Consider the following 27363-nt stretch of genomic DNA (forward strand, 5'->3'; position numbering starts at 1 on the left):
AGACTACAATTTCGTTTAATTCTTGTGAGCTCACCTACTGGGATAGATTTGATAGTGTGTTTACAATGACTGCTTTGAGCATGCAAGATGGTGTTACCTATTAAAGGTTTATGATATGTCTTGGTTATTATATTTTTGCCCACCTGTCCCATAATTTCTAGATCCAAAAAAGAAACACTAGTCAAACTATACCTGTATGTGAATCTAATATTGTATTCATTGGAATTAAGATAATTGATGAAGTGTGGTATGGCAGACACACAGCCCCCCCCCCATATAATGAGGGTGTCGTCTATGTATCTGCCATACCACACCACATCCTCCAAAAATGGGTTAGCCACAGAAAAAATAAATTCCATCTCCCAATAGGCCATTACCAAATTTGCGAGGGGGGTTTTAACTAAAAAACAAACAGAATACCTCTCAGTTGAAAATCCTATTCTCCCGATTATATATGGAGTACCCAAAGTTCATAAAAAGGATGGCATCCCCCCCATGCGGCCTATAGTGTCGGGAATTGGGTCATGTAATGAAAGGTTGTGCCAGTGGGTAGACTCTTTACTTCAGCCTTTAGTAAAACGAACTCCAGGCTATATCAAAGATTCTAAAGAGATCCTGCAGATTTTTTGTGACAGAACTTGGCAAGCCAACCATTCCTAGCTATGCTGTGACGTTATATACATGCATACCTCATGATCTGGCAATACGAGCTGTAAATTTCCATCTAACCAAATTCAGTGACTACTCTGAGGATTTAATACAGTACCTTTTGTCGGTAATACATTTTTTGCTAATCAATAATTTTTTTCTATTCAATAAGGAATATTATTTACAAAGGGCGGGGGTAGCTATGGGTGCTAAGTTCTCACCCTCCCTCGCAAATTTGGTAATGGCCTATTGGGAGATGGAATTTATTTTTTCTGTGGCTAACCCATTTTTGGAGGATGTGGTGTGGTATGGCAGATACATAGACGACACCCTCATTATATGGGGGGGGGGGGGGGCTGTGTGTCTGCCATACCACACTTCATCAATTATCTTAATTCCAATGAATACAATATTAGATTCACATACAGGCATAGTTTGACTAGTGTTTCTTTTTTGGATCTAGAAATTATGGGACAGGTGGGCAAAAATATAATAACCAAGACATATCATAAACCTTTAATAGGTAACACCATCTTGCATGCTCAAAGCAGTCATTGTAAACACACTATCAAATCTATCCCAGTAGGTGAGCTCACAAGAATTAAACGAAATTGTAGTCTAGAAACAGATCTAAAGGGTGAATTTGGACGAGTAACCAACAAATTAAGAGATAGAAAATATCCTCAATGGACAATAAATGGGGCCAGGGGAATTGTGGACAGAAAAAATAGAAAAGAACTAGTAATGTTTAACAAGAAAAATAATAGTAACTCAGAAATGGAAAAAAAACAACATATATATGTTTTCAATATAGTCCACAATTTATCAAAATCAAAAATATTATACTTAAATACCTGCCCATTCTATATGAGGACCAACAACTCTGTGACATACTGGATACAGGGATAAACGTAGTCTCAAGAAGAGCACCAACAATTGGAAACAAAATAGCCCCCGGCATGTTTTCCACTGAAGGGAACAAACGTACTAGAACCTGGTTAAATTATTTGGGGTTTTTTTAGATGTAGAACAAATAATTGTATGACTTGTCAACATGCTGGTGTCTCAAAAAGTTTTTACAATGCGGATGGAACAGTAAAATTTGAAATAAAACAATATATTAATTGTAATTCCACCAACATTGTATACAAAATTGACTGCAAAAAATGTAATCTATCATACGTGGGTGCACGGCCAGAAAGCTAAAAACACAAATAAGAGAACACTTATATGATATAAAAAATAATCAAAATACAAATAGAAATATATCAGCAGCAGCGAAGCACTTTATTATGCATCATGCCCGTAGTACTATGTACCTCCAGGTCCAGGGGATTGAACATGTTAATGCATCACCGCGGGGTGGAGACATCAGGCGGCGTCTCCTAACAAGAGAAGCATTTTGGATTTTTCATTTAAATACACGTTTCCCCACAGGATTAAATAAGCGCAACGAAGTAATGCTGCATTATTGTTAATTATGAGATGATTTTTTATGCACTGTTTATATGTTTGCATTGATTTTATTGAAGGACCTGTCTAAAGGTCATGTGACTAGCAGATGGGATCTGATTGGATAATGTTTCCTATAACTAAGGTGATCAGTTAGATCACAGTATGGCTTTGACAAAGATCGTTTGATCGAAACACGTCACCGTGTCTCTGCTGTCCATCGGCACATACTGGAGGGAGAATGTACACCATGTACAAATAAAAGAATTATTTTAAGGAGCTGGAACTCAACCCTTTTTTTTTTTTCCTAAAGAAGACAGAGAACTTATTATTTCCATTCGCGGTAATCAGACTGCAGTCAGATGACAGCCGAGTGCAGTCCGATGTTTTCTTCGCACCCATAGATTTGTATGAGTGCGCATGGTCTCACATCATGCTGCTATTATGGGACAGCTCTGCTCTGCCCCATAATATAACACTGGGGTGAGTGCTGTCCTATAAAACATCAGATATTGCTTGGCCGTGTTATGCGCTCGTGTGAGTGAGGCTGCCATCACACTATCAGTATTTGGTCAGTATTTTACATCAGTATTTCTCAGCCAAAACCAGGAGTGGGTGATAAATACAGAAGTGGTGCATATGTCTCTATTATACTTTTCCTCTGATTGTTCCACTCCTGGTTTTGGCTACGGATACTGAGGTAAAATATGGACCAAATACTGCAAGTGTGAAGGCAGCCATACCATGTAATCCTCAGGGTGTAGGCACCGGAGGATATAATGGTGCTACAGAGAGCCGCCAGTACTTACTCCACCATTCAGTCTGTGCATCTGAAACACAGCGCAGCAGCAGGTCACTAGATTGTGTCTGCTGGGGGAAGCTATTGTTTGTCAATAATGTTCTTCTTAAGTCCATCATACAATATGGGGAGTGGGGGCATGATACAGTATATAGGGGAGCTGTGGGGGCATCATAGTGTATGTGGGGGCTGAGGAGTCATCATACAATATGGGGAGTGTGGAGGGGCATCACACTGTATATAAGGGAGCTGTGGGGGCATGATACAGTGTATAGAGGAGATGTGGGGCATCATAGTGTGTGTGGGGGCTGAGGAGTCATCATACAATATGGGGAGTGGGGGGCATGATACAGTATATAGGGGAGCTGTGGGGGCATCATAGTGTATGTGGGGGCTGAGGAGTCATCATACAATATGGGGAGTGTGGAGGGGCATCACACTGTATATAAGGGAGCTGTGGGGGCATGATACAGTGTATAGAGGAGATGTGGGACATCATAGTGTGTGTGGGGGCTGAGGAGTCATCATACAATATGGGGAGTGTGGAGGGGCATCACACTGTATATAAGGGAGCTGTGGGGGCATGATACAGTGTATAGAGGAGATGTGGGACATCATAGTGTGTGTGGGGGCTGAGGAGGCATCATACAATATGAGGAGTGTGGAGGGGCATCACACTGTATATAGGGGAGCTGTGGGGGCATCAGTGAGTGTGGGGGCTGGGGAGTCATACAATATGGGAGTGGAGGGCATGATAAAGTGTGGGGTCATCATAGTGTGTATAGGGGAGCTGTGGGGGAATTATACTGTGTGTGGGGGGCTGAGGAAGTATCGTACACTATGGGGAGTGTGGTGGGCATCATACTGTGTGTAGGTGAACTGTGAAGACCACTATACAGTATGTGGGAGTTATTATACAGGGTTGGAGGTCAATATGGCAGCATCATACTTTTCTGGAGGCACCGTGGACCCATTGTACTGTGTGTAAAAGGGAATGTGATGTAAAATTGTGTCTGGAACAAGGGGAACAATTACTCAGCACATTCCACAATACATGCCCTTGTTCCTGTTTTTATTTCCAATAATTTTTATTTGAGGGAGTTTTTACAACTTTGAAGAGAGGAGATAATGCGATAAGTAAAATAAAAGGGTATAAGAATAACTGGTAAACTGTAAAGACTGACTGACAGTAAAACAACTGATTATAAACCTGTGTGGGGGAGGAGGGAAGGAGAGGAGGGAAGAGAAGGAGGGAAGGAAAGGAGGAGGGGGGAAGGAGGGGAGGGAAGGAAAGGAGGAGGGGGGAAGGAGGGGAGGGAAGGAAAGGAGGAGGGGGGAAGGAGGGGAGGGAAGGAAAGGAAAGGAAAAGAAAGGAGGAGGGGAGGGGGGAAGGGAAGGAAAGGAAAAGAAAGGAGGAGGGAAGGAAAGGAGGAGGGGAGGAGGGAAGGAGGACGGGAGGGAAGGGAAAGGGGAGGAGGAAGGGAATAAAAAAGGAAGGAGTAAGAAAGGGACAAACAATAGTCCTCTGAGAATGGGTTGGCACAAAAAGTAATAAAATAATTTGAATAGCAAAAATCAATAACATTAGTGAGTATAGGACACTACATTGGAGGGAAGTTATTATTTGAAGCGATGGCAAGTTCAAAAGTATTGTGTGATATGATCCTGTCTATTCGATTATTAATGTTTGGGATATTTGCTGATTTCCAATTAGCACTAATAAAAAATTTAGCAAATGAAAAGATCTGCAAAGAGATTAATTTGAGTTTACTAGGAAGGAGATCGGTATCTTGGGAAAGGAGAGAAAGTTGTGGAGATAAGGATACTCTTTCTTTCCCTAGATTAAATAATCTATATACATAATTGTCTAAGGGTCACTTCCGTCTGTCTGTCCTTCTGTCACGGTTATTCGTTCGCTGATTGGTCTCGGCAGCTGCCTGTCATGGCTGCCGCGACCAATCACCGACGGGCACAGTCCGATTAGTCTCTCCCCTACTCCTCTGCACTCACTGCCCGGCGCTCCGTAATCCCCTCCACTCACCGGTCACACAGGGTTAATGGCAGCGGTAACGGCCCGCGGTGTAATGCACTCCGTTACCACTGCTATTAACCCTGTGTGTCCCCAACTATTTACTATTGATGCTACCTATGCGGCATCAATAGTAAAAATATGTCATGCTAAAAATAATAAAAAAAAACCTGCTATACTCACCCTCCGCCGCCTTTCTCGCTCCTCGCCACGTTCCCGGGACCGCTCCATTGCAAGTGGCAGCTTCCGGTCCCGTCCCAGGGCTGGTGTGCGACAAGGACCTGCCGTGACGTCATGGTCATGTGACCGCGACGTCATCATAGGTCCTGCTCACACCAGCCCTGAGACCGCCGGAAGCTGCCGCTTGTAATGGAGCGGTCCCGGGAACGTGGCGAAAGGCAAAGGCCCCCCTGACGAAGGCTGACGCCGAAACGCGCGTCGGGGACTGGCACATCCAGGAGACGATCTGTTCAGGTATTTGCGGCTTGAGTTTATGTACTTATATCTATATTATTGGAGTTCATTTGTACCAACATCTCAGCGCATTTACCTAGATCCGGTTACCCTCTTTTTTGTCACAGCAGCTGCTTATCCTTTATATATTGCTACTTAACATACACGTACATGGGTTTAAAATATGCATGCACTATACGCACTTTAGTTTTTAAACTGGTCTCATAATATTTCCCAATACGGTATATCTATCTTATTTTCTACTGCGTATGTACATGTGTGTATGTATATTTATTTATTAATTTACTCATTTATTTATATATATATAGCAATATTCTACTATTTGATTCTTTATTTTGTTGGGGCCACACTCATTTTGTGCGACTATTTGAATATTTTGTTTCGTCTCCTGGCTCTTGTGCCTTTCTTTTGGTTTCAATTTCCCCCCCTACCACATGGTGTACTCTACCCTTCAATAAATATTTATTAACTTGATTTGGGCTTGAGTTCGGTTTGTTTCTTCTTTTCTTTTTGCTTATATACCTCCGAATTGTCCCACAATTTGTGTCCATATGGGTTACAGATCAGGCACTAGTAGGTAACGCATATAGTTTGACATTTTTATTTATTTATTTTGATTTATTTGTGATGTATACCCTGCCTTGAGATCTATATTTCACACCAGCCCTGAGACCGCCGGAAGCTGCCGCTTGTAATGGAGCGGTCCCGGGAACGTGGCGAAAGGCAAAGGCGGCGGAGGGTGAGTATAGCAGGACTTCAACGGGCTATAGGTGAGTATATGTTTATTTATTTTTTAAGTCTCTATACTACGTGGCTCTGTGCTGGGCAATATACTACGTGGCTCTGCTATACACTACGTGCCTGGGCAATATACTACGTGGCTCTGCTATATACTATGTGGCTGGGCAATATACTACGTGACTGGGCAATATACCGTACTACGTGGGCTGTGCTATATACTATGTTGCTGGGCAATATACTACGTGGCTGGGCAATATACTACGTGGCTGGGCAATATACTACGTGACTGGGCAATATACTACGTGGCTGGGCAATATACTACGTGGCTGGACAATATACTACGTGGCTGTGCAATACACTACGTGGTTGGGCAATATACCGTACTACGTGGGCTGTGCTATATACTATGTGGCTGGGCAATATACTACGTGACCGGGCAATATACCGTACTACGTGGGCTGTGCTATATACTATGTTGCTGGGCAATATACTACGTGGCTGGGCAATATACTACGTGACTGGGCAATATACTACGTGGCTGGGCAATATACTACGTGGCTGGACAATATACTACGTGGCTGTGCAATACACTACGTGGCTGGGCAATATACCGTACTACGTGGGCTGTGCTATATACTATGTGGCTGGGCAATATACCGTACTACGTGGGCTGTGCTATATACTATGTTGCTGGGCAATATACTACGTGGCTGGGCAATATACTACGTGACTGGGCAATATACTACGTGGCTGGGCAATATACTACGTGGCTGGACAATATACTACGTGGCTGTGCAATACACTACGTGGCTGGGCAATATACCGTACTACGTGGGCTGTGCTATATACTATGTGGCTGGGCAATATACTACGTGACTGGGCAATATATCGTACTACGTGGGCTGTGCTATATACTATGTTGCTGGGCAATATACTACGTGGCTGGGCAATATACAACGTGGCTGGGCAATATACTACGTGACTGGGAAATACACTACGTGGCTGGGCAATATACCGTACTATGTGGGCTGTGCTATATACTATGTGGCTGGACAATATACGTGACTGGGCAATATACCGTACTACGTGGGCTGTGCTATATACTACGTGGCTCTGCTATATACTACGTGGCTCTGCTATATACTACGTGGCTCTGCTATATACTATGTGGCTGGGCAATATACTATGTGACTGGACAATATACTACGTGGCTCTGCTATATACTATGTGGCTGGGCAATATACTGCGTGGCTGTGCAATATACTGGGCAATATACTACGTGACTGTGCAATATACTGGGTATACTGGGCAATATACTATGTGGCTCTGCTATATACTATGTGGCTGGGCAATATACTGCGTGGCTGTGCAATATACTGCGCAATATACTCCGTGGGCTGTGCAATATACTACGTGACTGGGCAATATACTACATGGCTGGGCAATATACTACGTAGCTGGGCAATATACTACGTGACTGTGCAATATTCTGGGCAATATACTACGTGGCTGGGCAATATACTACGTCGCTGGGCAATATACTACGTGGACATGCATATTCTAGAATACCCGATGCATTAAAATCGGGCCACCATCTAGTAAGTCATAAACGTCTATCCAGAAGGATTTTAGTTTTGGACAGGACCAAAAAATGTGTCAAATGTTACCAAGACCACCGCAGTCTCTCCAACATGCAGGGAATCCTTGTTTGAGTCTTACGGGGGTCAGGTGCAAACGGGAAATTATTTTTTAGAGATTTTCATGTTAGCGTTCATGCTGTTTTTATGCATCCGTTTGAGAGCAAGTTGCCAATTTGTTGGGGAAAATGTTTTGTTTAAGTCCCGTACTCATTTTATAAGGGGTTTAGATTTGACAAAATCTGTGTTGGAATAGGGTGTACAGGTTTTTCGTGGATCTGATTGCAAGTTGTTTAATAAAATGGGAATAGCTCTTGGGAGAACCCAAGGAGTCTCGTTCCTGTGGGAGGTATGACCCAGTCAAATTTTTTTTGAGGTTGTGCTGAGCACAATTAGAACTTTTGCTAGGGATCCTAGAATTTCTATGTCCATCACGGATTGTACAATATCTTTGGGGTTACACGGAGACTTTTTGAAGTGTGGATTACCAGTAGAATAATCAGCGATGCACAGTTACATGTAAGGCTACCAGAAATGCACCAACAAGCCATTCTGCTCCATTCAACCTGTTGTTGTGAATATCATGACCAAGGCAAACCGTTTCCTAGTGCGTGAAGAAATACCAGTGCCCCATAATTAATGCAGTACTACCAATGATCAGACTATCCTGTAAATATGTCCATTCATGGGAATATCTGTGCAACATCTACAAGTGGCTGTGAGTATGGAAAAAGGTGAGCAGACTGCACTATGGTACAATGTTTGGGGTCTTTGTCTTGGTGCAGAATAAATTTGGAGCCAGACTCCTCACTGATGGTATTTCGTGATGGAGAAGCATCTGTCTGGCTTTCTCAGGATTGAGGACACCATTAATCCTGATCAAATCACCAATTCAGTTTGCAGAAATGCAGCCCCAACCGTGCTTTGCTGTTCCTGTAGACACTGATTGTACTGATGTCCAGCCTTCCTGTGAACACACTTCCTTCTGTTACAGCCAAATATTTCACATTTTGACTCCTCCACCCAGAGCTTCTGCTGCCATTTTTCTACACCCCAGTTCCTATGTTTTTGTGCAATAGTTGAGTCACTTGGCCTTGATTCCATGTCAAAGGTCTGGATTTTGGATGTAATTTGTCCATGAAGATAACCCCTGGCCAGACTCCTCCGAACAGTAGATGGGTGTAGCTGGGTCCCACTGGTTGCTGTTAGCTATAACACTGCTGGTCATCTCTCAAGTTTGAAGGCAAGTAAGCATCATGGGTCCTTCATCTGGTGCATGAAGTGTCCATGGTCAACCACTGCATCCATGGTCAACTACGTTACCTATTTCTTTATATTTATTCAAAAGAGCTATAAAGGGGTTGTCCAGTCATCTGATAAAAGTCTACTGTCGCAAATGGTCAGGATTCACCGGTATGGCCGAGACCGCGTGTATGTTGGAATATGGCCAGTATACAAATCACATGTGTGGTTCCTGGACTACCCGCTCTCACTGGCAATACCCGTGAATCTAGACAGCATGCAATGGGCACACTGTCAGGATTCAGAAGTCTATAGTCCCACTGTGTGACTATTGACTTCAGAAGAAAAGCCATCTGGACACCCAGTCTGCTTAGCTTGGGAGAGACCTTGCTGATGCAGTATAACTACCTTGTGTCTTGTCACCGTCTTCAGCCTTGCCACGACGTACGGACATGAACCGCTCTTCGATAACCTCACCTTTGTAAGAGAATTTGGCTGTTCCTCATTATCATCTCTCTGGTATAATTACTCATATACCGAACTAATCCTACAAAATCCCTGACTTTATGCATGTGTACCTAGAAGGATTTATGCTGTTTTGAAGGCAAAGAACAGTCACATCAAATATTGATTTCATATAGATTTTATAAATTTAACAAAATGTAAAAGAGGGGACTAACAACATTTTATCTGAAAGCACTCTTACTTTTCTACACCAGTATTGTACATCTGGCCATCGCACAGGCTGGTAACTGCAGACTGGTGATTATTGGACATCGGGCATAGCCACCAACAGGCTACAGATCAACTGTCCTAATGCGGCTTTTAGATGGGCCAATAAATGGGGAGTGTTCATCAGAATGCTGGTTCCCAACTATCAGACCATCTAAACAGGTTGACAATCACCACACAAGCAGAACACTGGTTTGTCGGGTGAGGATTTTACCCAGCTTAAAAATCATCATACTCACCAGCACATCATCCTATGTACACAGGACATGTGCTGCCGAGAATAATGAAAGTCTAGGCGTAAAGAAAGATCATATTGGTGACCGTTCTGTGCGTATTAAGTGCCTCTGATTAGCTCGTATTTTGCCGATTGATGGTCATCTCATGGCCTACAAGCGACACAGTAAACCTGGTTTTAGGATATGTCATCAGTTTTTAATGTTGTAGAATTTCTGCACCTATTATGTAAATTATGTTACTTGCGGTTTTTTTTGTTCATTCATGTGTGGATTAAATGTGTTTCAGCAGCAGAAATGCACTAAAACGTAAGTGTTTTTTACCTGTGGATTTTTCTGCACCTAATGCACATCTACGGGGAAAGTGTGCACAGAAAAACTCTGTATACCCGCAAGAGAAATTGACAAGTTGTGGCTTTGAAACAATGAAAATATGCAGAGTAAAAAAAGGAACCAAAAGCTCATCATGGAAACATAACCCAAAACTTCCGTCATCAAAAATTCCATAAAAACAAACTGACTTTAAATGGTTTACACAGTAGATTTCTTAGCCTCTATTATTGGAAAATAAGAAATTCATGACAACAGATAAGTAAAAGCAATTTATACATAAAAATACAGTATGAATAGGATACATTTAACATAGCCGAGACGTAGGACGACAACATACAGCAATGTAGGAGGAATTTCAGAACATTGCATCTGGTAATAGAAAAGTGTCATTGTGGATCCCCAAAAATGCACATTCACCTTGTAATACTGCTCACTCCATGAGATGATATCGGACTCTGGTGAGATAGACGGTGGATCTGTACATACAGTCATGGCCGAAAGTGTTGGCACCCAAATTGTTCCAGAAAAATAATGCAATTACACGTTTATTTCCTTTCATTGCATTGGAACAGAAAAACACAAAAAAAAGACAAAAAGGAAAAAAAAAAAATCACACTAAACCCCCAAAATGGGCAGGACAAAATTGTTGGCTCAACTTAATATTTGGTTTCACACCCTTTGGAATAAATAACTACAATCAAATTGTTTCCTATAACCATCAACAAGTGTCTTACACGTCTCATCTAGAATTTTGGACCATTTATCTTTTGCAATCTGCTCCAGTTCTCTCATATAGGAAGGCGCCTTCCCCCAACAGCAATTTTAAGATCTCTCCACAGATGTTCAATAGGATTTAGGTCCAGACTCATTGCTGGCAAATTATGAACTCTCCAGCACTTTGTTTCCATCCAATTCTGGGCGCTTTTTGAAATATGTTTGGGGTCATTGTCCTGCTGGAAGACCCATGATCTAGGTCGCAAACCCAACTTTGACACTGGGCACTACATTGCAATCCAAAATCCTTTGCTAATCTTCAGATTTCATGATGCCTTGCACACAGTTAAGGCACTTGGTGCCAGAGGCAGCAAAACAACCCCAAAACATCTTTGAACCTCCACCATATTTGACTGTAGGTACGGTGTTCTTTTCTTTGTAGTCCTCATTACATTTTCAGTAAATCGTTGAATGATGTGCTTTATCAAAAAGCTTTCTCTCGGTCTCATCTGTCCACAAGATTCTTTCCCAGAAGGATTTTGGCTTACTCATGTACATTTTGGCAAACTGCAGTCTAGCTTTTTTTATGTCTGTGTCAGCAGTGCGGTCCTCCTGGGTCTCCTGTCATAGCGTTTCATTTCATTCAAATGTCGACAGATTGCGCTGACACTGATGCACCCTGAGACTGCAGGACAGCTTGAATTTATTTGAAACTTGATTGGGGCTGCTTATCCATCATCTGGACTGACTATACCGCGTTGCAATCCTCACTCAATTTTTCTCTGCCGTCCCAGTCCAGGGAGATTAGCTACAGTGCCATGGGTTGTAAACTTATTATGTTGCCCACCGTGGACAAAGAACATCAAGATCTCTGGAGATTGCGATGACGAATATTGTTCAACAATTTTGGTTCTTAAGTCCTCAGTTTTCTTCTCCTCTGTCTGTTCTCCATGCTTAGCGTGGCACACAGACACACAATGCAAACACTGAGCCAACTTCTCACCTTTTTATCTAGTTTCAGGTGTGATTTTCTTGTTGCCCACACCTCTTACTTGCCACAGAGGACTTTGAGCGAGCATCACATGCCTGAAACAAAGTAATTGCCCACAATTTTGGAAAAGTACCAAAAATTTTGTCCTTCCCATTCTTGTGGTTTTGTGCGGTATGTCCGATTTGCCTTTTTTTTCCTCTTTTTTTTGTGTGTTGTTCCAATACACACAAAGGGAACAAACATGTGTATAACAAAAATGTGTGTAATTGAAATACATTTTCTGGGAGAAATACTTCATTTTCAGGAACAATTTCAATGGTGCAAACACGTTCAACCATAACTGTATGGCATCTTAATACCTGTGGTCCTGGTAAGATTATTCATGATCAGAGCATCAGTCCAGTAACATTTTGCAAAAAAAAAAGAAAAGAGGAATGTGGCAAAATAAAACCTTGGGTCTACTACAATACCTGTAAGTATCACCAACCAGCAGTGCAGATAAGGTCATTAGGACCGGCTTTCGGCACCGCACAGATTTCGGTGAGACCGGCTGGCAATAGAAGGTGTAGGTGGGGGTTCGGCATGATGTTTTGGTCTGATGGCCAGAGACTTGCACCCATCACCCCAATGAGAACGCATACAGGCTCTGTCAAGCATGTATTTAGAAGGCAAGGAATAGAGGCCGGACAAGTAAGTGCTCTTCTGTCAGCTATGTGGCCACTTTATATGAGGAATTCCAGCCTGAATAATTGTTCCTCCAGCCATTGAATAAGTGATAAATGCTAGATGGTGGTGGTCCAGATGTTGGGACACCCAGCAATCCCAAGAATGGAGGGAATCCCATCCCCCCCCCTAACAGCATTTATTAACTTTCCTATGAACTATCTCCCTTGGCTGACTTCACCTTTCCTCTAATCTCTTGATCTGAACTTAACAGCCTTATAGGGCTATATGATGTTGTCACGTTTCGGGCCAAGAGACCCATGGCCAGTCGGCACATAGTAGTCTGTACTCGGACTGTGAATGTTGAATGTGTGAAGCCTGGCTAAGGGTTGGTTGCAGTTATCTCAAGCCTATGGCTCAGAAAAGTAACAATACGAAGGAAAAAAAAAGAAGAAAAAACTGAAATTGTGAGTGTTATGTGTTACGGAACCACTCAGCACCCAGAATATGTTGTGCTGTTATATGTATGTATAATAGGTTCCATGTGAGGTGCATCAGCCCACAGGCTGCGCCCCTGGGCAGAGGGGACACGATATTCCCCTTCTGTCCTCCCCCACCTTTGTAATTCCCACAGTAAATATCGGCAGGCTCCGGCCCCCTGCGGCTATTGTAATGTATGTCTGGCCTGCCGCTTTTCAATTGGCCCACCCTCTGTAACTGTGTGATATATTCTGTGTCCTGTGAATAAAGTGTTGTCAGACTGGAAATACGTGGAGAAGCAGTGAGATTTTATATGCGCCCATGTAACCAAGCAATTCCAGCCAGCGTCCTTCATTCAGACTCCAGCCAAAGAAGAGTGGACCTCCTGAAACACGGGGTGGTACTGAAAGAGGTACCCCAGCTTGGTAGACCCCATTACAGTGAGGTTAATGAACAATGGACTGATGGTGAAAATCGGTGACTGATGGTGAAAATCGGTGACTGATGGTGAAAATCGGTGACTGATGGTGAAAATCGGTGACTGATGGTGAAAATCGGTGACTGATGGTGAAAATCGGTGACTGATGGTGAAAATCGGCCAAGGTACAACCTTGCTAATGACCCTTCCACTTCCAGCAATTGGCTACATACCTGACATACATACCTAATAATACTGGGTCTCTCATTACTGACTAATGATACTTTGCTGGTGGACATGCAATAAATCCACAACACATATAGACACGTGCAGTGATCATGAAGAACGTGGCAAAATGCGCATAGCTTGGTCATGATGTCCTACGATATGGCTGCGTAATCTTGGCATAACGTTTACCAAGCCGCTGTCATTCCTCAAAAATAAGAAATGCAATTATATAGGTGACTTAACACTTGAACAAAAAAAATTAATAACAAGCTAAAATCCAGCAACGATGAAAAAAAGAGCAACGTGCTTCTCTCTATTTACCTAACAACCTGGTGGGATCGCCGCCATTTTCATAAAAAAGGTGTATAAAAAGCAGTATAAATAAATGCTGCCAGTATAAAATATTTCCATGGTACCGAAGTAGGTGCAATTGGCTGAAAAACACAAAGTCTTTATTTGGGATATTTGTGGCCTGTGCTTCTCCCCCTTGTGTAGTTGCTGTAGGGGATTGCAGGAGGGAATTCCTCTGGTTCTGGTAGATCATATACGTCTCTCACCATATAAAGTATGCTAGAAAAATTATTTGCGTAGGATAAAAATTGCATTAAAAAAATTGCCATACCTCAAGGTGAAAATAATAAGAAAAAAAATTAAAAAGTGAGGTCAGCTCACAAGGGGCCGATAGAGGAAGTTGGCGTCTTCATCCTGCTCCCATCGTACATGTCCGTTCAATACTAGATGTCTGAACCGCAGAGGAGATCCTCTAAAAAGGAAGCTACTACTCCCAGCACGTTCCAAGAGGATAGGGGTTGTAGTTTTACTTGCACATTAATTTTTAGCACGTGATACCGCAAGTCTGGTGATTTTATCTCAAGCACCTGTAGGAAAATCTTGGCAATACTCTTGAAAGTTGCAAACGTTTAAGGAAATTATTGCAGTCGGATGCAGACTAAAGGTTAAAATGTAGGAGTAAGAAGTTGCTAGGTAATAAAAGTCAATGAGTAAAACTTCTGTTAATGCACTAGGAGGATATTAAGGCAATGGTCGTCCTTTCTTCGGAGACGCTGGCGGTTGTGCAGGGTAACTTTGCCGGCTGGAGAATATCGACGATGATCAATGATTCTTCCTCGTTCGATTGGTATCGCCGCACATTCTGTCCTGCACATGACCTAAGGGAAAAAGGAAAGTAAGGAAACAAATAGACAAATCTTCAAAGCGACCACTCCCCGGACTACTTCTTATACCACTTAGTTGGCCAACTTCGCTTCCTACAACACTGGAGAGCAGATAGTCGTTTGCCTAGTTCTGAACACCTCCTTGCGTACTGATTGAGTCTTCAGAGTCTATGGGGCGTCTTGGAGGCACCAGAGCAATACTCACGCTCCCTTCTTGCCAATTCACAAACTTGAGGATCAAATGTGGAGAACCACCAAAAATATTCAATTCAAAGAGTCCTCCCTATGGCATAACACTGCTCTTCCCGAATTGCTACATTCCCAAGATGCTCAGTGTGGGTCAATCTTAAGGGTCAAGACACTGGCACAGGTACATCTCCAGGGTGGTCTGGTTTCCTGCAAAGTCAACAGCTCCACCACTTCCCCAGACACACTTTCTTTAGGTATCTGCCCTAAATTCCAAGACATTGGAAACTCTCTCCTATCCTCATACCCCGTGATTGGGATTCTAAGGAGCCAGGGACAAGAGGGTTGATCTCCTTTTTATACACCCAGTTACTAAGCCAGAGAAGATCCTCATCACCATTGTTGGTTGAAACCAAATGGAAGACACCAATACCCTCCTTATCAAAGAAGGATTGAAGCGAGGCCTTCACCTCCCCACAATATGGTATGGTAATAAATAACAAGCTAGTCCACATGTATATAGTCCGTCAATGCTACCTGACTGCTAGCAAGTAATATACCACCGGTAGATCCACCACTGCAGGTGGCCATAGGTGCGGGGAAGAGGTGGCCGATTTAATACCCTGATGTGGTATTACCCACCTACTGCAGACTTTGGGAAAGAGTCCTAGCTATCCTTAATGATATCTCACCTACCACCGTTCTTCAGTACTGTCACATGTGTGCCCCTTGATTCCTTTTCCGGCGGTGAACATCATGAGACCGCTGCAGCCAATGATGAGTCACTGATTGTCTGCAGAGGTCACATGACAACTGAGCTGGAAGAGGAAGGCGAGAAGGTGCTTTTTTTGTTTGTTTTTATGCAACCATGGGCCCATTATTAAAATAAAAAGGAGTGGTTGTAACGGTGGAGAGTTGGAACAGAAAATATATTAGTGTCATCTTTGTGTTAGCTGCAGTCACATGCTGGAATTTTTATTTCCTTCATCAGAATGACTTCACATTTCATCATCACCTGGTGTTTATATAAAAAAAACACAAAAGAAAACAAAAATGTTTTTCTTGGAATGAGAAAAAATAAAATAAAAATAAATCTCATTATCGGAAAATTGTAAATGGCCATTCCCCCAAAATAATGAAAGTAAGTTTCTTACAATTTTGAGCAGTACATAAAATAATCTCTTCCAGGACAATTTTCACACTTTTCTCAAATAAAGGCTGAAGAAATCTATAAAATCATTATGAATTGTCAGGTAATTTAGAATCAAGGCCTAATGTTTTGTGAAAAAAAACCCAAGACAAATAATAGTTTTGGATATGCAGAGCTTAGACCTAGATGCCGAGAAACATCTGAATCCGCCAATGGTCGGATCAGACAGGGAAGGATCAGACGTGCAGCGGATCAGATCTCTCGCGCCTTGGCTCCGATACGGAACTATGAATGTAAGCTCTGGTCCTGCAATAAAAGGGTTAGACCTCACCTCACTGCTCGCTCAGATCAGCCCCGCTACTGTAATCAGCTCTCCATTAGGATGGTGACATGGTTCTTCTCTACTGAAATACAAGAAATACCAGGACATAAGCGAAAACACAATCCAGTATCTCCCATCACACCTCCCAGCAGGATCCAGTATCTCCCATCACACCTCCAGCAGGATCCAGCATCTCCCACCACAACTGCCAGCAGAATCCAGTATCTCCCACCATACCTGCCAGCAGGATCCAGTATCTCCCACCACACCTGCCAGCAGGATCCAGTATCTCCCACCACACCTCCAGCAGGATCCAGTATCTCCCATCACACCTCCCAGAAGGATCCAGTATCTCCATTCACACTGGAGGGCAGGAGAGCACTGAGATCTAACACTGGAGGGAAGGAGAGAGCTGGGATCTAACACTGGAGGGAAGGAGAGCACTGGGATCTAACACTGGAGGGAAGGAGAGAGCTGGGATCTAACACTGCAGGGAAGGAGAGCACTGGGATCTAACACTGGAGGGAAGATGAGAGCTGGGATCTAACACTGGAGGGCAGGAGTGCACTGGGATCAAACACTGGAAGGCAGGAGAGAGCTGAGATCTAGATCTAACACTGGAGGGCAGGAGAGCACTGGGATCTAACACTGGAGGGCAGGAGAGCACTGGGATCTAACACTGGAGGGCAGGAGAGCACTGGGATCTAACACTGCAGGGAAGATGAGAGCTGGGATCTAACACTAGAGGGAAGGTGAGAGCTGGGATCTAACACTGGAGGGCAGGAGAGCACTGGGACCTAACACTGGAGGGCAGAAGAGCACTGGGATCTAACACTGGAGGGAAGGAGAGAGCTGGGATCTAACACTGGAGGGAAGGAGAGCACTGGGATCTAACACTGGAGGGAAGGAGAGAGCTGGGATCTAACACTGCAGGGAAGATGAGAGCTGGGATCTAACACTAGAGGGAAGGTGAGAGCTGGGATCTAACACTAGAGGGAAGGTGAGAGCTGGGATCTAACACTGGAGGGCAGGAGAGCACTGGGACCTAACACTGGAGGGCAGAAGAGCACTGGGATCTAACACTGGAGGGAAGGAGAGCACTGGGATCTAACACTGGAGGGCAGGAGAGCACTGGGATCTAACACTGCAGGGAAGATGAGAGCTGGGATCTAACACTGGAGGGCAGGAGAGCACTGGGATCTAACACTGGAAGGCAGGAGAGAGCTGAGATCAAACACTGGAGGGCAGGAGAGCGCTGGGATCTAACACTGGAGGGAAGGAGAGAGCTGGGATCTAACACTGGACGGCAGGAGAGTGCTGGGATCTAACACTGGAGGGCAGGAGAGAGCTGAGATCTAGATCTAACACTGGAGGGCAGGAGAGCACTGGGATCTAACACTGGAGGGCAGGAGAGCACTGGGATCTAACACTGGAGGGCAGGAGAGAGCTGGGATCTAACACTGGAGGGCAGGAGAGAGCTGGGATCTAACACTGGAGGGCAGGAGAGCACTGGGATCTAACACTGGAGGGCAAGAGAGAGCTGAGATCTAGATCTAACACTGGAGGGCAGGAGAGAACTGGGATCTAACACTGGAGGGCAGGAGAGCACTGGGATCTAACACTGGAGGGAAGGAGAGAGCTGGGATCTAACACTAGAGGGCAGGAGAGCGCTTGGATCGAAAACTGGTGGGAAGGAGAGAGCTTGGATCTAACACTGGAGGGCAGGAGAGAGCTGGGATCTAACACTGGAGGACAGGAGAGCACTGGGATCTAACACTGGAGGGCAGGAGAGAGCTGAGATCTAGATCTAACACTGGAAGGCAGGAGAGAGCTGAGATCTAACACTGGAGGGCAGGAGAGCACTGGGATCGAACACTTGAGGGCAGGAGAGCGCTGGGATCGAACACTGGAGGGCAGGAGAGCACTGGGATCTAACACTGCAGGGAAGATGAGAGCTGGGATCTAACACTGGAGGGCAGGAGAGCACTGGGATCTAAAACTGGAAGGCAGGAGAGAGCTGAGATCTAACACTGGAAGGCAGGAGAGAGCTGAGATGAAACACTGGAGGGCAGGAGAGCGCTGGGATCTAACACTGGAGGGAAGGAGAGAGCTGAGATGAAACACTGGAGGGCAGGAGAGCGCTGGGATCTAACACTGGAGGGAAGGAGAGAGCTGGGATCTAACACTGGACGGCAGGAGAGTGCTGGGATCTAACACTGGAGGGCAGGAGAGAGCTGAGATCTAGATCTAACACTGGAGGGCAGGAGAGCACTGGGATCTAACACTGGAGGGCAGGAGAGAGCTGGGATCTAACACTGGAGGGCAGGAGAGCACTGGGATCTAACACTGGAGGGCAGGAGAGAGCTGAGATCTAGATCTAACACTGGAAGGCAGGAGAGAGCTGAGATCTAACACTGGAGGGCAGGAGAGCACTGGGATCGAACACTTGAGGGCAGGAGAGCGCTGGGATCGAACACTTGAGGGCAGGAGAGCGCTGGGATTGAACACTTGAGGGCAGGAGAGCGTTGGGATCGAACACTGGAGGGCAGGAGAGCGCTGGGATCTAACACTGGAGGGAAGGAGAGAGCTGAGATCTAACACTGGACGGCAGGAGAGTGCTGGGATCTAACACTGGAGGGCAGGAGAGAGCTGAGATCTAGATCTAACACTGGAGGGCAGGAGAGCACTGGGATCTAACACTGGAGGGCAGGAGAGCACTGGGATCTAACACTGGAGGGAAGGAGAGAGCTGGGATCTAACACTGGAGGGCAGGAGAGCACTGGGATCTAACACTGGAGGGCAAGAGAGAGCTGAGATCTAGATCTAACACTGCAGGGAAGGAGAGAACTGGGATCTAACACTGGAGGGCAGGAGAGCACTGGGATCTAACACTGGAGGGAAGGAGAGAGCTGGGATCTAACACTAGAAGGCAGGAGAGCGCTTGGATCGAAAACTGGTGGGAAGGAGAGAGCTTGGATCTAACACTGGAGGGCAGGAGAGCGCTGGGATCTAACACTGGAGGGCAGGAGAGCACTGGGATCTAACACTGGAGGGAAGGAGAGAGCTGGGATCTAACACTAGAGGGCAGGAGAGCGCTTGGATCGAAAACTGGTGGGAAGGAGAGAGCTTGGATCTAACACTGGAGGGCAGGAGAGAGCTGGGATCTAACACTGGAGGACAGGAGAGCACTGGGATCTAACACTGGAGGGCAGGAGAGAGCTGAGATCTAGATCTAACACTGGAAGGCAGGAGAGAGCTGAGATCTAACACTGGAGGGCAGGAGAGCACTGGGATCGAACACTTGAGGGCAGGAGAGCGCTGGGATCGAACACTGGAGGGCAGGAGAGCACTGGGATCTAACACTGCAGGGAAGATGAGAGCTGGGATCTAACACTGGAGGGCAGGAGAGCACTGGGATCTAAAACTGGAAGGCAGGAGAGAGCTGAGATCTAACACTGGAAGGCAGGAGAGAGCTGAGATCAAACACTGGAGGGCAGGAGAGAGCTGAGATGAAACACTGGAGGGCAGGAGAGCGCTGGGATCTAACACTGGAGGGAAGGAGAGAGCTGGGATCTAACACTGGACGGCAGGAGAGTGCTGGGATCTAACACTGGAGGGCAGGAGAGAGCTGAGATCTAGATCTAACACTGGAGGGCAGGAGAGCACTGGGATCTAACACTGGAGGGCAGGAGAGAGCTGGGATCTAACACTGGAGGACAGGAGAGCACTGGGATCTAACACTGGAGGGCAGGAGAGAGCTGAGATCTAGATCTAACACTGGAAGGCAGGAGAGAGCTGAGATCTAACACTGGAGGGCAGGAGAGCACTGGGATCGAACACTTGAGGGCAGGAGAGCGCTGGGATCGAACACTGGAGGGCAGGAGAGCACTGGGATCTAACACTGCAGGGAAGATGAGAGCTGGGATCTAACACTGGAGGGCAGGAGAGCACTGGGATCTAAAACTGGAAGGCAGGAGAGAGCTGAGATCTAACACTGGAGGGCAGGAGAGCACTGGGATCTAACACTGGAGGGCAGGAGAGAGCTGAGATCTAGATCTAACACTGGAAGGCAGGAGAGAGCTGAGATCTAACACTGGAGGGCAGGAGAGCACTGGGATCGAACACTTGAGGGCAGGAGAGCGCTGGGATCGAACACTTGAGGGCAGGAGAGCGCTGGGATTGAACACTTGAGGGCAGGAGAGCGTTGGGATCGAACACTGGAGGGAAGGAGAGAGCTGGGATCTAACACTGGAGGGCAGGAGAGAGCTGAGATCTAGATCTAACACTGGAGGGCAGGAGAGCACTGGGATCTAACACTGGAGGTCGGGAGAGTGCTGGATCTAACACTTGAGGGCAGGAGAGGGCTGGGATCGAACACTGGAGGGCAGGAGAGCGCTGGGATCGAACACTGGAGGGCAGGAGAGAGCTGGGATCGAACACTGGAGGACAGGAGAGCGCTGGGATCTAACACTGGAGGGCAGGAGAGCGCTGGGATCTAACACTGGAGGGCAGGAGAGCGCTGGGATCTAAAACTGGAGGGCAGGAGAACACAGATCTAACACTGGAGGGCAGGAGAGCGCTGGGATCTAACACTGGAGGGAAGGAGAGAGCTGGGATCTAACACTGGAGGGAAGGAGAGCAGTGGGATCTTATTAAAAAAAATCCAGGTAGTGCTGAGATCTAACACTAGAGGGCAGAGTAGCACTAGGGCATTATACTGGAGGGCAGGACAGTGTTGGAGAATATTACTAGAGGGCTGTGGATTTGTGTCAGAATTATATTCCTTGAACACGAAAAGGAACACAGGTTCACTGTCCTCCTTTATTCCTCTGCAGACCCCCAATATAGTGTACCTTTTTGTGTGTGATCCTCCCCACTGTCGGTCCACTGACTGTCACTTCCAAGTAATCGGTTTTGGGACTCGCTGAGTGGTCTGGCTGGAAATGGTTGACTTGGTCCAGCACTAAAAGAAAAACAATTAATCTGATAATTAACATTATTTGCTTCAGGCAGAAAGTAGATAATACATTGCTGCAGGGTAGTCTGACACTGGACCATTAATGGCATTTTCACAGGAAGTGACAAATATCTGATAGATTTTGATCCGAGAGGTGAGACCCGTATCCATCACATCACCACTGGGGCGAGTGAATGAAGAGGTCACCCCATTTAGAAGGGGCTCTTCGAATTCCAGTGGTAAGACCCCCAAGCGATTGGGACGTTATCATCTATCCCAGTGTTCCCCAACTCCGGTCCTCAAGAGCCACCAACAGGTCATGTTTTCAGGATTTCCTTAGTATTACACAGGTGATACTTGCATCAGCTGGACGACCAAGAATCTTATCACCTGTTGGTGGCTCTTGAGGGCCGGAGTTGGGGAAACACTGACCTAGCCTACGGACAGGAAGTAAAGTCTAAATTTGGTACTACCCTTTAATTAGAAAGGGGCAATAACAAGGTGGTCACTGTCACCACATCATACACAGACTAACCTCACAGAATTTAGAGGTGGGAGAACGCAACGCCAGCAGCACATATACACTGCTCAAAAAAATAAAGGGAACACTTAAACAACAGAATATAACTCCAAGTAAATCAAACTTCTGTGAAATCAAACTGTCCACTTAGGAAGCAACACTGATTGATAATCAATTTCACATGCTGTTCTGCAAATGGAATAGACAACAGATGGAAATTATTGGCAATTATCAAGACACACTCAATAAAGGAGTGGTTCTGCAGGTGTGGACCACAGACCACATCTCAGTACCAATGCTTTCTGGCAGATGTTTTCGTCACTTTTGAATGTTGGTTGTGCTTTCACACTCGTGGTAGCAGGAAATGGACTCTACAACCCACACAAGTGCCTCAGGTAGTGCAGCTCATCCAGGATGGCACATTAATGCGAGCTGTGGCACGAAGGTTTGCTGCGTCTGTCAGCGTAGTGTCCAGAGGCTGGAGGCGCTACCAGGAGACAGGCCAGTACACCAGGAGATGTGGAGGGGGCCATAGGAGGGCAAAAACCCAGCAGCAGGACCGCTACCTCAGCCTTTGTGCAAGGAGGAACAGGAGGAGCACTGCCAGAGCCCTGCAAAATGATCTCCAGCAGGCCACAAATGTGCATGTGTCTGTACAAACGGTTAGAAACCGACTCCATGAGGTCGGAGTGCCTGATGTCCATAGATGGGGGTTGTGCTCACAGCCCAACACCATGCAGGACACTTGGCATTTGCCACAGAATACCAGGATTGGCAAATTTGCCACTGGCGCCCTGTGCTCTTGACAGATGAAAGCAGGTTCACACTGAGCACATGTGACAGATGTGACAAGAGTCTGGAGATGCCGTAGAGAGCAATCTGCTGCCTGCAACATCCTTCAGCATGACCGGTTTGGTTGTGGGTCAGTAATGGGGTGGGGTGGCATTTCTTTGGAGAGACGCACAGCCTTCCATGTACTCGCCAGAGGTAGCCTGACCGCCATTAGGTACCGAGATGAGATCCTCAGACCCCTTGTGAGACCATATGCTGGTGCGGTTGGCCCTGGGTTACTCCTAATACAGGACAATGCCAGACCTCATGTGGCTGGAGTGTGTCAGCAGTTCCCCCTGACGAAGGATTTATCCGAAACGCGTGTCGGGGTACGCTGTACTTGGAGGGACGGACATTGCAGGTAAATATTACCGTTTTTATTTACCCTGATATTGTTACATCTATCATGTTGGACATCGGCCTATATATTCCTACCACCTTATCTTTGATTATATTTTACCCTCATTAGTATTAGACATGCATTAGCCCCCCTTTTTTTTACTTACAATAGTATAGGATATACATCATTGTTTATATACCTTGTCTTGGTATATAGTACATGTGGGGGACAGTTATATACATTTACATCACTTTATTTTAATTGGATATATTTGATTGTACTTATTCACCGCATTGCATTTGCACTTTATTATATATTTGATATAATCATATATATTTTTTGCCGCATGTTTGCACCTTTTCCACATTGCCCTTTTTTTTGCACGCAATTATATACCTATACATTAGATATATGTATGTGTTTTGAGGGTATTTTGTGTCTATTGCGGTCCTACATGAATTGTTTTAATATTTTTGGCCGTCCAGTTATCAACAGTCACCTTTTTTCTCACATTAATTTAAATTTATTTATTTTTTATAACATACTTACTGAGTATATATTCATATATTCTTTTGGTTAGAAAATTGGTTTGTTGTGCACACGGTTTTCAAGATGAAGGCATTGAAGCTGTGGACTGGCCCGCCAGTTCTCCAGACCTGAATCCGATTGAGCACATCTGGGACATCGTGTCTCGCTCCATCCACCAACGTCACGTTGCACCACAGACTGTCCAGGAGTTGGCAGATGCTTTAGTCCAGGTCTGGGAGGAGATCCCTCAGGAGACCATCCGCCGCCTCATCAGGAGCATGCCCAGGCATTGTACAGTAGGGAGGTCATACAGGCACGCAGAGGCCACACACAATACTGAGCATCTTTTCTTTGTCATGAGGCATTTCCCCTGAAGTTGGATCAGCCTGTAATTTGATTTTCCACTTTGATTTGGAGTATCATTCCAAATCCAGACCTCCATGGGATATTCATTTAGATTTACATTGATAATTGTTATGGTTTATTGTTCTGAACGCATTCCACTATGCAATGAATAAAAATTTGCAACTGGAATATTTCATTCAGAGATACCTAGGATGTGGTATTATAGTGTTCCCTTTATTTTTTTGAGCAGTGTATTACATATACCTGTGTGAACAGAATAAACCATTAGATATACTTACTTTTTGGAAGAATCGCTCTGGATAGCTGATAAATTTTGCTCAGGATCACCAAGGACAAGGCGAGTTGGGAAAGAGCATCCGTCTCCCAAGCTGTAAGAAGAACGCATGGTCTGGGGGTCTTGGATAGTATTCATTTACACATCGTTATTACGGTCATTAGCAACATTTTCTTTCAAAGAAGAGAAAAAAAAAAAGGGCAGAAAAACAGGATGTGTCCCAATGACAACACTTCCTGGCTCCTGCTCTGAAGAGCACAAGTATAATGTGTGAAGATCTTGTGATTACACTCGGGTTTTGGAGAACAAGAGCAAAGTCCCTCCGGGCCGCCTATACGGACATCAGAACTAGAAATGATGCATCGTGGTCACATTTTTGCATTTGGGTCCCGGGCGAGAAAAGGGTTAATATAATGACTTTGGGACATTTTTTTTTCGGTTATTACTTTGGCTTTTTAAGTAGTGCTTGCCATGTGAAGCTTATCAATCCGCATCTTACTTTACCTTGTGAATGTGGGAAACAGCCAATATCTTTTTTCATCCCCAAAGACTTCTCGAAAATTCTTGCTGAAACCAAGGGAAAACCCATCTTTTTCAGGACCAGTTCGAAACGAAGGAGCCCGGAAAGCCTCTATAATAAACAAATTACTAGAAAACTTAACACCAAAAGACATTTAAAGGGATGTTCCCGTATCCAAGATCCTATCCCAATATGTAGCAGATGTAATAATAATATTAGCAAATCCCTCCAATTAGAAATTATTACAGTTCTCCTGATTAGTTATGTCACTTACCCAATGTACAGGGCACTGCAGTAGCTCAGGTATCCATGGTAACAATCACTCATATAGTGACAGTTAGCAGTCGTAACCATGGATATCTGAGCTACAGCAACGCTCTGCACATAGGGTAAGCGGCACAGCTAATCAGGAGAACTATACTATGTTTCTAATTGGAGGCGTTTGCTAATATTATTACACCTACTAGAAATTATTTGTTAAACTATAGTTACACCCCCCTCCCCCCCAGAAAGAAATAAATTATTTGGTCAATTACTATTCTATTTACCCAGAAAACTCCCTTCTCAGATAGCCAGATATACTGCCCCCCACCTATGAGCATCCACAGCCCCAATATAGACGAGTGCATAGAAGGGGGTTTGGATAAAGGGGTCATCCAGAGAATAAAAATTATTAAAAAAAAACAAAAAACTAATACCCTCGGCGGGCCCTGCTGCTCCAGTTCTGGCGCTTACTCGGTCTCCACTAGTCTCCTCTCAACGCACAGGAATTGGCAGATGAGGGTCCTCAGCGTGGTCAGTGATTGGCCGAGCAGACTGGTGTTGAGCCCAGCGGGGATTGGGCAAGTGCCAGAATCGGAGCAGTAAGGACCCAGTTAGGGCGAGTATTCCAGGACTAGATGTGGGTTGTCAGCCACTGGCATTGCACCTCGGCAGGGCTTGACCCCGAATGGCATTACCTATAGTAGATCTGTTTTTCCCAACAAGCCAGCAATGATAGCTAAATAACGAGAGTATACTGATGAAGAACATGGCCGACACGAAAAACAGGAACAGGACGTGGAATTTGGCTCTGGTATCTGCCAGCTCGTTCTGCAAAATGGAGGAAGAAAAAGATAACATGACAATGTAGAGTCTGATTAATATAGTGCACGGGCAAAAAAAATGGAAAAAAATGGAACGTATGTGTGTGCGAACCATGCCGGTAATAACTATTACATGGTAAATGGACGGACTGACAGGTACAGACAGGTGTCTTATGGGGACAGGCTAGGAAATAGTCTAATATCCCTTCCTTAGGGCAGTGGTCACCAACCTGCAGAACAAGGAGAGTGTATTACATGATGGTGCAACTGCTGTCCAGAAGCCCCATTATGGCATATGAGCATCATATAGGGAGCTAGTTCCCTGCTTACAGGAAAGCCACCATAAGAAAATGTCTTATTGTTTAAACCAGATTCTGAAAGTTTTTTCTTCTTCTTCCATATCACAACCTGTATTCAAAAAAAAAAAAAAAAAGAAATCTAGCAGTTTTCACACTGGCCACTACAGTTTTTATAAGCTAACTTCCTGTTTCAGGAAACAACACATGTACACAGCAACACTGTTCTAACCATGCCCCCAATCTTTTGCATTAACATGTCTGATGAGCGTGTGCATGAGTCAATGTGAAGTGGAGGGAGCAAGATGAGATGTGACATTGTCTATTGGGTTTAGGCTAACTTCCTGTTTCAGGAAACAACACATGTACACAGCAACACTGTTCTAACCATGCCCCCAATATTTTGCATTAACGTGTCTGATGAGTGTGTGCATGGGTCATTGTGAAGTGGAGGGAGCAAGAAGAGATGTGACATTGCCTATTGGGTTTAGGCTAACTTCCTGTTTCAGGAAACAACACATGTACACAGCAACACTGTTCTAACCATGCCCCCAATGTTTTGCATTAACGTGTCTGATGAGCGTGTGCATAGGTCATTGTGAAGTGGAGGGAGCAGGGTGAGCTGTGACATTGCCTATTGTGACTGGTGGATCCTGAGTACAATTCTGTTACCAGTCATTGTAATCCTGCCTCTGGTGATAAGGAACCTGCTGAAAACCCTTTCTGAAACAACAGTAAGTATGAATCTAAAAAAAGGCCCCAGTGGTTGATGTGAAAATTGCATTACTATTATATTAATGTTAATACAGATTGTGATATGGACACAAATAAATGCCAAATATTTTTTTTTAAATACAGTACAAAACCTGATTTAAACAATAGGACATTTTCTGATAATCGCTTCCATTTAAGATGATCTACTCATGGAGGACAACCACTGAGCATCTGCAGCTTCAACTGTGGTGGTCCTGGCCCAGGCATGTATTGCAAGGACTAATA

General features: G+C 44.9%; 1 protein-coding gene across 2 annotated transcripts in view; it reads right to left on the bottom strand.

Annotated features, from left to right (window-relative positions):
• Positions 1–10576: 10576 nt before the first annotated feature.
• Positions 10577–27363, bottom strand: part of ZDHHC20 (zinc finger DHHC-type palmitoyltransferase 20) — a 72853-nt gene continuing 56066 nt past the window's right edge. Inside the window, exons 8-13 of one of the 2 annotated variants that reach the window (XM_069759110.1) lie at positions 25943–26075; positions 24968–25094; positions 24468–24557; positions 21501–21610; positions 16657–16729; positions 10577–14983 (exon numbers count right to left, since the gene is read on the bottom strand). In XM_069759110.1, coding sequence (XP_069615211.1) covers positions 16692–16729; positions 21501–21610; positions 24468–24557; positions 24968–25094; positions 25943–26075 — 498 coding nt within the window. In that variant the 3' untranslated portion in view covers positions 10577–14983; positions 16657–16691. The remainder of the gene's footprint in view (positions 14984–16656; positions 16730–21500; positions 21611–24467; positions 24558–24967; positions 25095–25942; positions 26076–27363) is intronic. The other variant, XM_069759111.1, reaches the window with a different exon arrangement.

Source organism: Ranitomeya imitator, chromosome 3, assembly GCF_032444005.1.
Source record: "Ranitomeya imitator isolate aRanImi1 chromosome 3, aRanImi1.pri, whole genome shotgun sequence".
Lineage (NCBI taxonomy): Eukaryota > Metazoa > Chordata > Amphibia > Anura > Dendrobatidae > Ranitomeya > Ranitomeya imitator.